The 16,653-nt window shown below is 38.4% G+C and overlaps 2 protein-coding genes across 7 annotated transcripts in view; one reads left to right on the top strand and one right to left on the bottom strand.

Moving 5' to 3' along the window:
- The window catches only part of LOC120457315 (teneurin-a), a 144,166-nt gene that overhangs the window by 25,370 nt on the left and 102,143 nt on the right, over positions 1-16,653 (top strand). For 4 of the 6 annotated variants that reach the window (XM_039644816.2, XM_039644817.2, XM_039644818.2 and 1 more), the window contains one exon: positions 9,985-10,555. The exons of the other annotated variants lie outside the window; for them this stretch is intronic. In XM_039644816.2, coding sequence (XP_039500750.1) covers positions 10,410-10,555 — 146 coding nt within the window. In that variant the 5' untranslated portion in view covers positions 9,985-10,409. The remainder of the gene's footprint in view (positions 1-9,984; positions 10,556-16,653) is intronic. 6 annotated transcript variants of the gene reach the window in all.
- On the bottom strand, positions 14,411-15,759 carry LOC120457320. Its single transcript, XM_039644826.1, has 2 exons — positions 15,046-15,759; positions 14,411-14,980 (listed from the first exon to the last, which is right to left on the bottom strand). Exons 1-2 carry the CDS (start codon positions 15,581-15,583, stop codon positions 14,529-14,531), a joined length of 990 nt encoding a protein of 329 aa, XP_039500760.1. The 5' UTR covers positions 15,584-15,759; the 3' UTR covers positions 14,411-14,528.

The following is a 16,653-nucleotide window of genomic DNA, read 5'->3' as shown; positions in this document are numbered from 1 at the left end:
GTAGTTGGCTGACTAATGATGAAAGTGTGACCCAAGTTTTGGGGCCATTTGCAGGATTCCAGCGTCTTTTTGGGCTGCGACGGCAATTTATTACAAATAATATATCATCCCATTCCCCCGCTAGCATTTTATCCAATCATCCAGCGGCTGTTTGCCGTTTGTCCAAGTTTTTCGGTTTGGCATATTTGTCAGTGTGGCATTACTAATTGGTGATTACGAGCGGAAGTCGACAAAATATTTTATGCTCTTATTTCTATTTTGTAAACATTTTTGTGATGTCGACTTGGGGCTGAAGTCGTAAAAAAAAACACAAAAAAAAAAATAAATAAAAACCTCGGCAGGCGAACGGCGGAAATTCAAGTGGCTAAAATTAAATCGAAAGCGCTGGGTTAAGATCTGCTGTATCTTCATCTGGCATATCGTTATATATGCGCATCCATGTAGTGTGTATCTGCATTTGTATCTGTATCTGTAGCCGATGTGGCTGCTTTTCATCAATGGACTTGGAATATCTGGCCGTGTGCCAATTATTGTTGCACGTTTGTCTCCCGGTTGTCAAGAAGTTGTGAGTTCTTCGGGCCAACTGGGCTGCATTTTTACCTCTCGTTTTTGCATGCGTGTCTTGCGAAAAATGTTCATTCATTGCAAATGCAAATGGCAAAACGAAAGGGAACAAAATAAATAAGCAGCCCAAAGGCAGCTAATGAAAATGGAAATCAACTTGCCAAATACACGAAGAATGTGCATTTTATTATAAATGGGGAGTGGGAAAAGTCAGGAAAAGTGCATTGGCCGCCTAACTGCAGTCCGCATCCGAAGATGCCAATCAACACCCTAGTTGTTTCTCTCCACCTGCCGCCCCCTGCCCCGCCCACCGTCTGCTCATTTGTTAGATACTTTCTCATTTGTCAGATACTTTTTATTCTGATTTTCCTTTGGCGTGAGGTGTAAATGATTTTTGGGGCGTAAAGTCATTTAATACCCATCACAAACCTTGCCTTATATTAAATTCTTTTTGTTTTCTTAAAAACGTAGATAAATTTACGATACCAATATAAAATCCCTTATAACAAATTCAGTTACCTTAAGTGATTATATGTAAATATTGCATTTAAGTATTCTTTCTGGTGATTATAAAATGCCACATTAAAAATATTAACATCAAGTGCCAGAGAAAATGTTTTAGGTATTTGCTAATTGCATCTTCTAGAGCATTACTAATTTCGGCCACAAAACATGTTGCCTCTGTGTAATTAATTCCAAGAAAATCGCAGCCCGAGTAGCTTCACTCCTTTCACCCCCTTTTCATATTTCACTTCGTTGTGTATATTTTTTGTTTTTTTTTCATTCGCTGGCAACTGTTGTTTTATTTACCATACTCATTTTATGGGCTGCATCTTTGGTTTTTCATCGTTTTTTTTTTTTTCGTTTTTGCCCCCGCCGTCTTTGTGTTTGTTGGCTTTTAATAGTCGCTCGGCGAAAAGGAAAACTGGGAATGGGAATGTTGGCCTGTGTCTGTGATAATTATTATGGCGCTCTTGACGCCTTTATTGGGTGTAAAACGTTTCGCAGGCGGTCGCCGCGGATGGATATGCAGATACAAAGATTCACAGACCCCAGACCCCAGATACAACGATATAAAGATACAGATACTTTTAAGACCCGTGGATTGCATCTCATTTCGAATGCAAAACCATCGACGGGGATAAGCCGATCAACATCTTTAAGCCAGTTACAAGGCTTTCAAGTTGAGGATGGCCTCAGATCGCATCGGATCGGATTGGATCTCGGTGATCCCAAAGATATATTCCACCTTTATAGCTGTTGTTGCACCGTTAACGATCCATGTGTGGGGTCGATTTTTCCTTTTTTATTTATTTTTTTTTTTTTTTTTCGAAAATGGCTTGTTAAAATGCAACAATGTTGCCGGGCTTACTGATGCGGAACTTTCCTTAGACCCATACGTCGAATTCATCCAATTTCTGTGCTTGCCGAAGCGACAAATAAATGATAGTCTTTTACTGATTTGAGAATATACACAGTAAAAAAAAACTAGAAAGTTAAGTCCTTCTAACTAAATATATGTGAGGAGAAGATTCTTCAATTTAATCTGTGTATTATTCAAAGACTAAACGGTACAGATGATGTTTCGATATTCGTTGATTACCCATTTTCTCAGAAGAATGTACAAATTTTTTTGCCCGTGTAGCTGGTTTGAGTGGGTGGAGATTGAAAATTGGGAGGAAGGGGTGGGAGAACAGCAGACTACAATAAAAAGGGTTCAGATGATCATCATCATCACTTGGGGCTTGGTCTCTTGCGTTTTGGGTGTCTATCGTGTGGGCAGATTGCCGCGGTTCGAAACGGATCGTATCGGATCGTCAGATGCATCCCAAGGTTTTTTTTCATCTTGGTTTTGTATTTTCTTAACAAGCTGTCAGTCAGTCAGCCCTTTAGACGGAAAATGTAACGTGGTAGTGGTGGTGGTGGTGGGGGAAAAAGTGTCAGGCGAAGAGGAAGTGGAAATTAGCTCGAAATCGATGGGAATCATTGAGAGATGCGATGAGTTACACAATCAACTGCCCAAGTGTTGGCAAATGGCTGGGGATTATTTCGTTTTTTTTTTGAAGAGGTCTGAACTGTGGGAATGATATTTTAAATGTCCATCCATTCTGTTGTTTGGATTCATTAAATGTTAAATGCAATGTTTGTAAATATAAACAAATGTGATTTAAAATCGTGGTATAAATAAGCCATAAATACGTATTTAGATGAGATTAGTAATTAACGATTTATCTAATTTGTTAAACGCACGCATTCATAAATGTATATTTGTGCAGTTTGTAAACAAAATCAAGTAGGCATAACATTTTCCGTTTCCCTAAATGCTTATTAGCATGGGATTAATACAATAGAATGATTTTATTTATCACTCAGACCATCATTACTTTGTATTTATTTAGAGATAGCAAATTCTAGGTACCTAAATTAAATTTACATCTGACTATGTTATATTTTCCCTTCCCCTTTTCTACCTTTATTTTTCCTTTCTGTTAATCCATAAGGGCAAACGACAGAAATTGTCCTACAACATTTTTCACTTATCCGTCCCCCACATTTTCCTAGCGCCCCCTTTTCGCGGGAGGAAAAACCCCACCTCTTGAGTTTCGGCGCTTTGCTTTGTTAGCTTAACTTTATTCTCTTTATTTTCTTTTTTTTTTGCTCCTCTGTTAATGTGCGAGATGCAGATACAAATGGGTGACCATGTGGGTGTGTTTTGGGTTTTATGAGCGCATATCGCGGGCTAAGCTGCACTTGAAAAAATTGAGTGTTATTTTGGAAATTTGTATATATATCATAAGTTTCAAAATTAAATATATTATAAATATTCTTATAAAAATATTTACTTTATTAACTATTTCACAGCACACATATTTGCATTCGAGAATAAAGCACAATTGTATTAAAATTATTAGAAATGCTACTGGTTTTTCACCGTGTGCTAGGATAATAATCAAAGACACGCCGAAATTCAGTTGAGTTCGAGTTGAGTTGGGATCCACTTCGAGTTCAGTTTCGGTTTCAGTTCATAGGCCGCTGTAATTCCACAGAAGCGCCCCATATATCTGTGCCCACATATATATCCGTATCTGTATCTGTATCTGCAGCTGAGTCTGTAAATGTATCTGCGTGTCTTGTGTTGTGTGCATAAGATATTAGCATTCTGTGCGTTAATGCTTTCATCTTACTGATACATTCTGCTTTTTTCGTCTGCTGGCTTTCTGTCTGCGAGTTTATTTCATTTTCAGTTTCATTAAATAACAAATTGCTCTTTTGTTGTGTGTGCATGTGTGTATCTGTGTCTTTGTATTGTGAGCTTAACTTTTTTTATGATGTCTATGCAGGCTTATGTGTGTGCACTTTACTTTTTTTTTGTCTTGGCTTTTATTATAATAAAAGCTGGAGCAGTAGAGTACAAAAAGGAAATTCAAGGGAAGGTTAAAGGGACGCGAGTGAAAAAAAAGTTTATTTGTGTCGCCTTTCTATTTTATGCCTTCAATAAATATTAACATTTTCTGGAAAAGCAGGGCAGTAACCTTCGCCGCATTTCACTTAAAAAACTTTAGACTTTTCTTTTGTCTTCCCGTAGCTTTTGTTATATTTAGTTTACTTGACGTACATTTTTCATGTTTATAGAATGTCTTCAAAGATTTTAATCTCATTGAAATGGAAGGAGCGGAGGCTGAAAGCCCCTGGAGGTGATGCCTCTGTTTTGGCCATAATAACTTATCAACGAAGTCTAAACCTGGCTTCTGACATGAAAACAAAAAACAAAAAACAATGTGACTTGAGCGTGTGTTTGATACCTGACAAAAGTTATTTTCATTTGCAACAGGAAATAAGCAGAAAATCTTCATGTAGAGCTGATAATCAAGAGCGCATACCTTAAATCCTAAAACAAAGACCCGTAAACCAAAGCAGAAAATTCTGAGCAAATTCTAAAGCAGAGCTACAAATATTAGTACCCTTACTATTAGATCTTGGGATTCTAAAACAAAATACGGGCCTTTGTTGGGGTCATAAAACCATAAGAATCTTTTAGAGATTCCGAAAAAGGGGAAGTCCATCGGCAGATGTGTCTCTGTATTTCTGTACAATATTTTCCGTAATTACGTAGGTGTGAACACTCGCCCTGTGACATGATCATCAGATAAACAAAAAAAATATGAAAACAAGAGCAGAAGAGACCAGGCCATAAATTTAAAAGCAATAAAACTTTCAAGACAAATAAATGCGGCTTCCCTCATGCAATTGTTGTTGCGACACCAACATAAATCTCGAGGCACGCAAAATATTTAAACAAAAAAGAAAAGGGGGGAATTCATTACTTCACTGAGACGCGTGCGTGCGGTTTCTCGATCTGCTGGATATATATGTATGTACGTACACATATTCCCTACCATCCCCAGACCTTGAAATGCACAGTGAATATACGTATATATATATACGTATATATATATTTACTTATGACAGGGGCGTTAATTTATGTGTGACTTCAAAAGGGGGGATACCGACTTTCTGGACGATCATGTGCGTCATTGCCATCGGGGATTGCCGATCTGATTGCGTGCTGCATCTGGAATCCTGAATCGTCTGCTTTTCTTTTTGCAAGTGAAATTATCAAGGCGGATCAACATTTATACTCACTATAATCTGCTTGAATGATCAGTGATTCTGGTTCATAATTCAGTTGTGGCTTTATGGCATATTGAAGCACTGATCTTTTTGTTGCTTTTGATCTACTCCACGCCACAAAATCCCCAAAAAAAAAACGATCGAACAGATTGCTCCCAATTCCACAAACAAAACGATCGTGACAAAAGCTTTCGCTGCGAGTCCCATGATTATTTTGAGTGATATTCTTGGAAAAAGATACTTGAACTCGCTGGATTTTCTTCGCTGGGGAAATCTTCTGCTGGAAAAATGCCAGCTGCTTGATGCATCATGATCTTCTGTGACACTCGCCACCAATGGCTTTTGGCCAATTAGCTTTGGCCCCATATAGAATCCCCCAAGTGGGGAATCACCCCTTCCATAAACAGTGAAAAAAATATATATCAAGTTAATTAAATACTTTTTTTTTTATGCAAATTAAAATAATTTTTAGATATTTCTTTATACGATCTAAATGCAATTTGGTCTCATACCTTCTACATAACACAATTATATATATGTTTTAATTTTATTTTATAATTGAACATTTTTTTAATTGAATATTTCGCTCAACAAACAATTTATTTTCAAGCTTTTAATTCAAAAACTACAACTAGTAATAGAAAGAGCGAACTAGCTCCAGTTTCCTCAGTGTGCCTTAATTATTCGAGACTTGTGGTGTTTGGTTGTTTATCTGGGCAAACATAAAACAGAAAATGAAAACCCAAATAAACGCTAATTGGAAAAACATATTTTATATGGACTGTGGCTTTTCGTTTTTCCCTCCGATTTTCTCGGGACTTTTGCCCGCGTTTTCCCCACCAGATCCCCCCGTTGTTCATGTGGCACGCACTTCCCACTCATAAAAACGGGAAACATTTTTGGAGAAATATATGTGTGTTTTTGTGTTTGCCCCAACGACCATAAAAATGTTGTTGAGCAACCCTTTGGTATTGTTGAAGATCTTTTGGATTTCTGAATGTGTGTGGAGTGTGAGTAAAATGACATGCCGTGTTGGCCATCATGATTACTTTTGACATTTGTGGCAAATGTTCAAGAGTCAGCATACTTTTCTCACCTTCTGCTATTTATAAACAATCAAAAATTGTCTACACAAATTGGGGAATGGGGAAAGATTGGCTTAGACGCCATTTAATTGTTTTATGTTTGTGGTGTTCGTAGGAATATAAAATCAATTTTAATTACATTTAGTCGCTGACATTTTGATGCCTGACAGGCAGCGAAAAAAAAGGGGGTGCGAGAAAAGGGGGTTAAATAACCAAGGCCCTCTTCTTGTTTTTCTGATGAAAACCAGTTCTGCCCAATCCTCAATTCCCAATCCCCAATGCTCAATGGTCCGTTTCGGTCGCACTGGAAGTCCAAGTCAGAGTCTCAGTCCCCAGTTTAAGTCCCAGTTTTAGCTCTGCTTTAGGTTTCCTCTTATTTTCTTATAGATTTTTTTCCTTCGTTCTTCTTGGTTGATTTTTTCTTATAAGCTGCATCCTAACGAAAACCTGGAAACTTGTCGTTGTTTTTTTGCTGTTCGACAGAGCAACTTGCTGCGAACTCGTTTGGTAGCATTTTGGGTGGGCGAAAGGGGCAGGGTTTCGAATGCGCAGGCGGAGGGGCGTCGACATGATTTGCACTACAAAACAACAAAATGTTTAAGGAGCAGTCGCTCCTCTCTAAATGCACTGCAAATTAAAAGGTGGAGTGTTGTCAAAAAAAGGTACTACTTTGTGATGTGCTTTACTTGGGTTTTTAAGGTCCTTGAGAAACGTTAAATAAAAATAGAAGTAATTAGTAATATACATTAAAATCAGAGGTTTTCAAATGTGTACTCTTATGCATCGATATGTCATATTTCGCGTATTTTTGCCCCACTTTTTTCCAGTGTAAGTCCTTCCCTGCCACCGCCCACTTTGCGTTGCTGCCTCTTTTTCGCGCTGCATTTTTCGCGTAGGCCGCGTGGAGAGTGCAGCGAACTTGGTAGCCAAGCTGGAGATTAATGCGCTGCCAGACAAACTCAGCTGGAATATTTCTGGGCAGCTGGAAAACGGAAAGCTGAAAGCTAAAAACGGGGAGCGGTATTCGTGCCTTTGGCCAGTAAATCTTTAGCTGCTTTTCGGCCTCGGCCAAACAACTAGTAGATTTCATATCAGCGCGACGCGTTTTGGACCAAAAGATATTTGTTCGGGGATTTCCGAGAACCCATATATGTATGCATGGAGCACAGGGCCACGGGGATCAATCATAGGAATGTTGGAGATTTTTCAGAGCAACAGAAATTTACCAGTTTCTGCAATATACACTTTGAGTGCTATAAAGTTTTAAAAATGTGTGGATAGAAAATGGCAAAACTGAGCAGAAGTTTATCATTGATGCAACCAAAAATGATCAAAAAATCAAATTTTCTAAAAATAAAATATATATAATATCAATGCCTATTTGTAGTCATAATAAATAGTATTTGTAATTAACAAAAGCGTAATAAAGCTCCAGTACAATAAATTCCCTGGTTGCAGTAATATTAACAATTTATCAGAGTTCCCCAGAATGCTTTGCTTTTTTTGAAATATATATTCTTTTGCGGAATTAAAACAATTTGATTGCCAAAATACCAAAAATTGCTTGTATTTTTTGTCGTGGTGACGACATACTTTTCACCCTTCTCAAAATTGGTACATATGTATATCTTATTTTTTATACGCTTTTCGAAGAGCGAACAGAATTATGCGATTACAAGCCAATTCTTGTTTGTGTTCTGATGTATCAGATACGAGTTTCTGAAATATTTGAGCAACCGGAATGGATACGTGAGTTCTTTGTTGGGTTATTATTTCTCTTCTTTGCTTGTTTTATTATTTTTTCACTGTTTCCATAATGAACGTGAAATTATTTTCGTTTATGATTGAAAGTATTTCATTAGACACCGCTGTGAGAAAAGATACGAATGGTGTATCTGTATCTATTGCGGCATTCGATCCGCTGGCGTGGAATGTGCTAGTTCATTGCGTTGTGCTAATTAATGCTTCCTAAAATCTGTCAGTGTTTCGATGTTTGATTAATGAGAAATTTGCCAGGATAGCGGAAGATGCGATACATCGGTGTCTATATGGCTATGCAAAATACTGCAAGGAATTGACCATTTTGCGGTCGAGACGCTGTTACTGCAACTGCACTTGCAACCGCATTTGTGTAGTCAGTGGCTTAGAACGGGGATTGCGGTTGGTTAAGAGGTTAACTAAAATATTTTGATGTTTTAAATATTTAATGCATTTTCACATTTTAATTAAAATAGTTATGTTTCTTTTATAATTATAACAATAACATAAACTATAAACAAAAACATTGGGAACCCCTTTTCGTTGAGGAAATCCTTACGCCACTGTCTTGTTTTCCCCATTTTCAATCTGCATCGATGCACTTGCATCTCTGCGGTTCATTTGAGGTGTCTGCTGTCTGCTGTCGAAGAGCCTTTAGTATTTACAACCTCCCTCTCTCCAGGTTGCCCTTTCCCTTGGTTTGGCATCTTTTGATTGATTTTGATTCACTTCGTGCCCGACTGGGTGTTATTCAATTTTTGTGCCATATCATAAATTTAATTTGAGATGAAAATCCCAAAGATATGCCGCATTATCCCAAGCCCGTGCTGCTGCCGTGTTGGTCCATTGTATCCCACAGATACAGATACAGGTTTCATATACGAAAACGTTTCGATCGGCCTGGCCACAATAACGGATTACATTTGAAATTGTTTGGCATTGGCGCCCGTTCCACAATCCCCAATCGAAAATCCAAAAAGCCCCGCACAGCTCCAAGTGTTTTCCCAATATAACTCGATGACTTTGAATATTTTGTCTGGGCACATCATGGGTGGGATTTTGTGATTAGAGACATACACCACCAGTGTACACCAGCAGCAGCAGCAGTCCAATCGGATAAAGAGGGCGGCAAGTGTAACAAATATGCTGGCCATTGGCAGTCAGTCGGACATGGGACTACAAACTGCCAGATACCAAAATGGAATCCACACTTATTCTGATTGTTTGCCCAGCAGCAGCTACTCTCTTGACTCGCCCCTCGATTTTTCCATTTTGGCCGAAGGAAAAACCAGTTTCGGGATATTTGAAAATGCTGAAACGAAGCCAAAAATGATTTTTGGTTAGAATTCTGGAATGAAATCGATAGACTGATATATAGATTGTGTAACGGGTAGGATGGTAACAGATACAGATTAGGGAAATGCAATCGTTGTTACCACGGGAAAAACAATTAACATTTGCTAAGTGGTGGTATTAAGAGTGTTTTGCCAGTTGGCCGCTGGAAAATGTGGTAAATTAGGGGACATGTTAGAATTTTTGCTTTTAATTACACGCTTGATTAAATGTTTACTTAAATGGCGAATAAAAAGGTCGCATTACATATTTAGGAAATCCGCATTAAATCTACTTTAATTAAAAACAACAGAATAAATAATTACAAGCAAATATTAGATGAATTAAAAAATAGAGGGATAGAAGAAAGAAATCTAATAAAATATGCTTTGACAAATAAGCATTAAGCAAATAATTAAATAATTGTTCAAATATAATATATAATTTCTAATGTGGTTATTCAAAGCTGAGCTCACAAAGAAGTGTATATAATTGATGGAAGTGAAACAGAAAAAGGACTTAGTAAAGCGTAACAAAAGGTCACAAGGTTGTTGTCTTCAAGACAACCCCACTCAATTACTCACATATGTATATATTTTCTACTCCCATTCAGATCGGAAATAACTAATTGGCAGCCATGAAAAAGATTTAAAAACCCTTTAAAGGAAAAGCTAAACGGCGATCCAGAGCGAGTGAAAATCCGATAGATAGGGATTTCGACGCAGAGATTTTCATTGAATCGCGGTGAATATATATCCATCTGCGGGTGGCAATGCCACCGAGGCCCCTGTGGGCCCCTCCTGCCCCTGCCCATGCATCGAACGGGGTGCAGACGACTCGCGATCGCCGCTGAAGGGTTAAATCCTGCACTTGCCATTAACAATAATAATAGTTGTAATAATTAATAAACGACAAGAGCGAATGCAAAGCCGCGAAATAAGCGAAATAAAAACGCATAATTAAATAATAAATAATCGACATAAATCGTTAAGTAAAGTGCACTCTCGCACTCTCGGTACAGTGAACACCAGACACAAAATGACTATGAAATCGATGAAGTACTCCGATTGTGATACCATCATGGATGGCTACAATCCTGTACCGCCGCCCCTGCCCCGCCGAGTGCCCCCCGTGCGAAATATCTACGCTGAGCCCTTTGCCCACGAGCCGAACCATTCCAGCAGGTAAATAATGCACTCGATGCACTTGAAAAAATATTAAATATTATTGAAAAAAAATTTAAGACTCTCTAAAACTTATATATAGTATATATTGCAATACTACAATGAGCATTTTCTTGTCAAAAATAATACAAACGGAAATTACTCGTACATGTATATAAGACATAAGTAATATGGATATTTTCTGCAAGTGCATTCACCTGCACACCTGTGCAAATAATTGTAATTAAGTCGAGTGTCATCGCGAATTTACAACGCCATCAAAATGCCGGGGACAAAGGCAAATGGCGATTATGCACAGGTCAACTTAGATCAACCGTATCGCATTGCTATCTGACCTGCGTTGTTATGATATCATTACCGAAATATTGCCACAGATTTAAGACTTAATTAGCAATCTAGTCCTCGGCCCTGTGATTTCTGTTGCGTTGAAATGCATATAATAATTTGAAAATGCAAGCAATCCTGGGCAAAAGCAAACGTTTCCACCCATTCGCAACTTAATATGAGTCGCAATATAAACGTTAGCTCAAAGGGCAAAAAGCTTTAAACCTTAATTAAACGGATATTTCAATAGGAAAATATAAATTGCAGAAGTGCCTAGTTAATTGCTTTGTATCATAATTAAACAGTTTACATTTCGAGTGTTTCCAATCACATTTAAATATTGGAATGGGGTTTCAGTGTAGTGTACTTTAGAAAATAAACAGAATATGTGCTAAATATTGCACCTAATAATGACTGAATGAAGTTTGGAGCATGTAGAAATACATTTTTGAACCAGAAAGCATTTAAACCCCTTGGGTTTTATCAAAAAGGAAACCGTTCCTTTATTGCCGTGTCAACCGAAGGTGTTGCTTTGTTTTCATTATTTGAGACTCCATTCGTCGGCGCAATCATCTCCAATTCAAACGGAAGAAACGGGAACACAATTGCAATAAACGCACGCCTCGATGAGTAGCTCCTATATTTTGTAGCCATCCATACATCCTTTTTTTCGGTCCGTTTTCTCCACACACACACTCACATGCCACAGAGTTGCATATTGAAAAAAGGATAAAATATCTATGTGTATATGCAGATGGAGGCGAAGAAGAGATGATAAAGAAATGTCCCATATAGAGCGGCGTGAGTCGAGTGTACAATATGCATTTTCATATCTGAATAAATAGACAGGCAAGAGGTGCGGAGTTCGCACTGGGATACAATATATGTATATATATATATATATATATAAATTCGTATATATATACACAACAATGACCGGAGGGGTGAAGGGGCGGTAACGAGGGCACACAGATGGAAGAGCTTACGAGGACGAGATGGAGGTTGAGGATATGAATGAGGATGTGGATGTGGATGTGGATGAGGAGCAACAACGGCCAAGTGGTAACCAACAGTCAGTCAACTGATACAAGAGTCTGACTGCACAGCACACAAAAATATGCCAACTGTTCACGAATTGCGAATATGAATTGGAAATTGCAAATATGATAATTCGTTTTTTTAATTTGAATTAAATTAACATGATTTTTATGCAATAAAACTTTGTAAGTTTCACATTTGCGATTTCATATTTTGTATAATTAAATAGTTTTTGAAGTTTTTTTTTTGTATTCCGAGTAATGACTGCATTTGTTTCCTTTTAAGATTTTATATTAAAATTGAGCAAACTTTGAGCACTAAGTAAACAGGAAAGGTTAAAAAAATCTCGATAACAGACTTGGACAAAAAAGATAAATATTTCGATGCCAACTAAATGATTTAAAATAAATAAGATGCTTATGCGATTTTATCCCCCGGTGTAGTGGGTTGCAAAAGTGGGCGTGTGGGTATGTGGGGGTTTGGGTCGCGTGGGCGTGGTCGTGGCCGTGGGCGTGGGCGGGTTTCGGCAATGCGGCGCAATATGTTTGCCTGTCAGTTTCATGCATTTCATATCGAAAACCATTCGTACTTTTACTTGAGTGAGTTTTATGAGCAACGAGCCGAGCCTGCACGGGGATACACATATCCATGAGGATGAGGATGCTCCACTGGCTACATTGTATCCTTTTTCCAGTTCAAAATGAAAGAGATGGATTTTTCGAGAGGGTTTTCTGGCGGAATGGGTGTGAGAGTTCCTAACATCCAAACATCCTAACATCAGTGGCCGTTTATATGCATAGTTTTTGGTTGCTGTGCGATTGCAAGCTGCCAAGTGGGTTAGATTGTGTTCCGCTGCCTGTGTTGTTCGCTCAGCTTTTATATTAAATGAAAATTCCAATTACTTTTTATGGGACTGCCAGCCGAACGCGGGGCCACAACAACACAACAGGGTGTGCTCTAGAATTCACTCCAACTTAAATAGTTAAATACTAAATTGGGGAGCACAATAATGACATAAGAATTGTTTAAAAAGTACCTTTGTGGGTGACAAATCGATGCTTAAGCTTTTGGTAAGCAAAACAAGAGAAATTGAATTTTTTCCTCTTGCCGATTTATGTCCCCTTGAATGTCAAAGTTTTCTCATATTTAAACTGCTCGAATTCAAAACTGAAAAATTACAATAAATATTTTTGTTTCTCTCTTCTTTTCGCCACTTTTAGGTAAGTTATGAAAACAGTCTGACAGAGCTGGAATACGATTACGAATGCGAATAGGACTTACTATATATGCATAAATGTATATATGGATGGTTGGATGGATGGATGTATGGGTATATATGTATGTATATAAAAATGTGCATATTTGAGGAGCGAGGGCAGGAAAAGCGCCTCGTTTCGCTTCGCTCAACTGCAGAACTTCGAAATGCCGGGGGAATTTAATAATTCAAGTGGCTGGGCGAAGGGCGAAGGCCTCTCTAATGACCTACTTGAAAACAAACAACAACAGTAACCAAAAAAAAATATGTATATATATATGAAATGTGTAACCACCCACTAAACCACCACCCACCATCCGCACATAAGTAATTTGTGTGTGCTCGTATGGGTCAGGTGGTTTTTCAGTAGCCAAAAACTTGTTTAGTTTACGGTTTGCCTTAGTTCAGTTTTCAGTTCTCGAGTTTCCAATATTTTCTTCTTTTTTTTTGTAGCTTAAGGTTTAACTTGCAAGTTTAGTTTTGCACTTCAAGAGCATTTCACTACCAAAAATCCCACACACAAAACAACCTCTTGACCCAGTCCAATCAATAAGTCCCACCATCTTCTCTATTCCACTATTCCACCCCAAAAGAAAAACGGGAAAAAATCGTGATGAACATTATGATTGAAATGCCGAGCTTTTCATATCATTTCGTTGGACAAACAAGTTGCACAAAACTCCCAAGAAGTGGACATGTCATTCATATATTTATACCAAATATATACAGTATATATTTTATGTGTGTGTATTGGTATACCATACCTAGTTCATGTGTATTCTTATAGCAATGGGAGACAACTCGATTTTGCTCGTTAGACAACATTTGTTTCGGACAGTTGGCAACTAATTTGTTTTGAAATGGATGTCGAGTGTGTCCTCGACCCCCAGGACTTCAATTTGAGACAGGGGACCAATGGTTGGCAAATTGAATAAGAAACAAAAAAAAAAAAAAAATACAAAAATAAAAGGCACAAGATATGCTGAGAAAAGTCGACCGAATATGCCATGAGCATGTGCAGATTTTCATCCACCCCAAAAATAATAGGCCCTCACTTGTCTGTAAATATTTTGCCACATTTTTGATAGCATCAACAGGAAAGTTGTTTGCGTGATCCCTGAAAAACTAAGTAGTCATGCGTTGGTGGGCCATTCAACTATTTTCAGTTTTAAACCATAGGATTTTACAAACGAATTTATCGCAAAGCCTTTTTAGTTTATACCAATGAAAACGTTGGGTTATTTGCTGTAATGTCTGTATTTGTAAAATATTGTTGTCAGATCTAGTAATCGCTCCAGTTTAAAGTTAAATTAGCCATCATAAGAATCTAAGAAAGCCCTAAAAGTTAAGGGGTTTTTAATCAGTTTGCGCTTCCGTTTCGTGTTCATTTTCAACGATTTCCGCCACATTCGTTGAGCATTCGATAATGCCAACTGGATGCATTTCAAGTGACACTTCTGGCATATTCAGTTCTAAGGAGGGTGAATCCGTTCCCAGTATATCCTTAAACAAGGAATCGGCACTTGGCAGATAAAAACTTGGATCTTGATCGGTATTGGGAAACACTTCGAATGTTTTAGAATCGTTGGTTGGCTCAGGATCACTTGGTAAAATGGAGTGCTCTGTAAATTGGGAATCCATAAATGTAAATAATGCTGGCAGCGAGACCAAAACTTCGTCCACATCTTCTCGATCGTCTAATTCGGATCTTCGCTGCTCCAAAGTACGCAAATTGGAGCCCACAGAAGTTGTCAAAGCGGATTCATCGATCTCGTCAAACATGTCCTCTCTGGTATTTGATATGTTATCTAGGAGATGAATGCATTTCAGAGTATTCATTACAATGTATTATTTTTGATGATTAACCGCTTACCTAAAGTGATTCTCTGTTTGATTTTCCTTGTTGTAACCATAAGACTTCGACGATTTCCCTTTTGCTTTAAACCTTGGGAACTACTTGCCCTGTGTCTTTCGCGTGTGTTAAAATTTTGTGTTGGTGGTTCGGCAATAGTAACCGATTTATTGGACTGTCGACGTTCCAAACGCGCAGATTTAATAATGGGAGAGGTCCCAGAGCTCGAAGGTTTCTCAGAACTATTTTTCACGATGGCACTAACACCGGTAGCTGGAATTGGTAATGGACTACTTCCCGGTATGGGAGCCACGGTCTGCCTAAGTTTTTTATTCTCCGTAAAGAGTAGAGTCCTCAAATGTTTCATTTCTTCAATAAGCTGCGATCTGCGCTCTTCCAACTCCCTCAATTTGCGATGTTCAGCATCCAAAGTGGCAAAAAGTCTAGCAAATATAGCATTATTCTGTTCTTGCTGACGACCTTGGGCCCCCACGCGACTTGTTCGATTCTCGAATCCAATGGCATTATCTTTTTGGTCCTCAGATTTCTTCTCGGCCATGTTGTATTTGAGACTAGAGCTAGAGGTTCTCTTGGTTGTAGTCTTAGCTAGGGAATCCTAAGTCGCTCTAGCAAAAAAACAGAAAAGAAGAAATTCCTAAATCTGAAACAACAATATTTTGGAATTTTGTCCTGCGTGTTGTGCTCTCAGTTACTGAGTCGTGTTTAAACTAAGATAATCAAGCTATGAATGTTCGAACTGAAAGTCAACTATGAAATCAAGGCCAACATGTTTTCTATATTGGAAAAAAACTGATTTTACTTGCATTTATTTCGTATCTAAAATGATGGGCATAAAGCTGCAAAGTTTTAAATTGATCGAGTCAGAAATTGCGCCTTACAAGAAGTACAAATAAATTGGAGTACGATTTTATTTGCACTCCCTGTGCTGCCATTATCCCGGCCTTTTAGCCACTCTCAAATTGGTCAAACTATTAAAGTGAAAAACTTTTTAGCTTCTGTTTTCCGTCGCTCCCCTTCCACTCCGCTCCCCTCCCCGAATTGGTTCCATTTTATTCGGACTCTCATATTTTGGCAGACAAACTTCAAACTATTGTTGTGGCAAGTCAATGAACTGGCAAAATCGCCTAATATTTCCACACTGCCAGACACTTGTCCTTTTTTGCTCTATTTTCCGTGTGTTTGCTGGCAGTTTTCCTTTTTTTGTTTCTTTTTTTTTGCGGAAGGAAAAAGGAGTTCTCCCTGGGAGCACTCCACTCTCCACTCCATGTTTTGTGCTCTGAATGGCCAAGTATATTAAAAGTCTATTTCTTTTGGCAAGACAATAAAGTAGCGCGAGGGCGCAACGAGCGATAGTGAAGGACAGTAGTGGCTCACACTGCCCCTTTTGCTGTAACAAAAGTACACGAAGATGAAGTTGGAGCAGGAGTAGGAGCAGTAGGATTCAGGATTCAGGACTCAGGATCCTGGCATCCTTGGCAGTGGGTTGAATGAGCTGGCGGGCGGCTATTGTTCTACTTCGCGAAATAGCGCACATAAAAAGCCAAAGAACGACGGCCATAAATGATAAAAAAAAAAAAAATGAAGAAAGTGGGAGAGAGGAGCCGGAGA

The sequence above is a fragment of the Drosophila santomea genome, chromosome X (assembly GCF_016746245.2).
Source record: "Drosophila santomea strain STO CAGO 1482 chromosome X, Prin_Dsan_1.1, whole genome shotgun sequence".
NCBI lineage: Eukaryota > Metazoa > Arthropoda > Insecta > Diptera > Drosophilidae > Drosophila > Drosophila santomea.
This window is presented reverse-complemented; position numbering and strand designations above follow the sequence as displayed.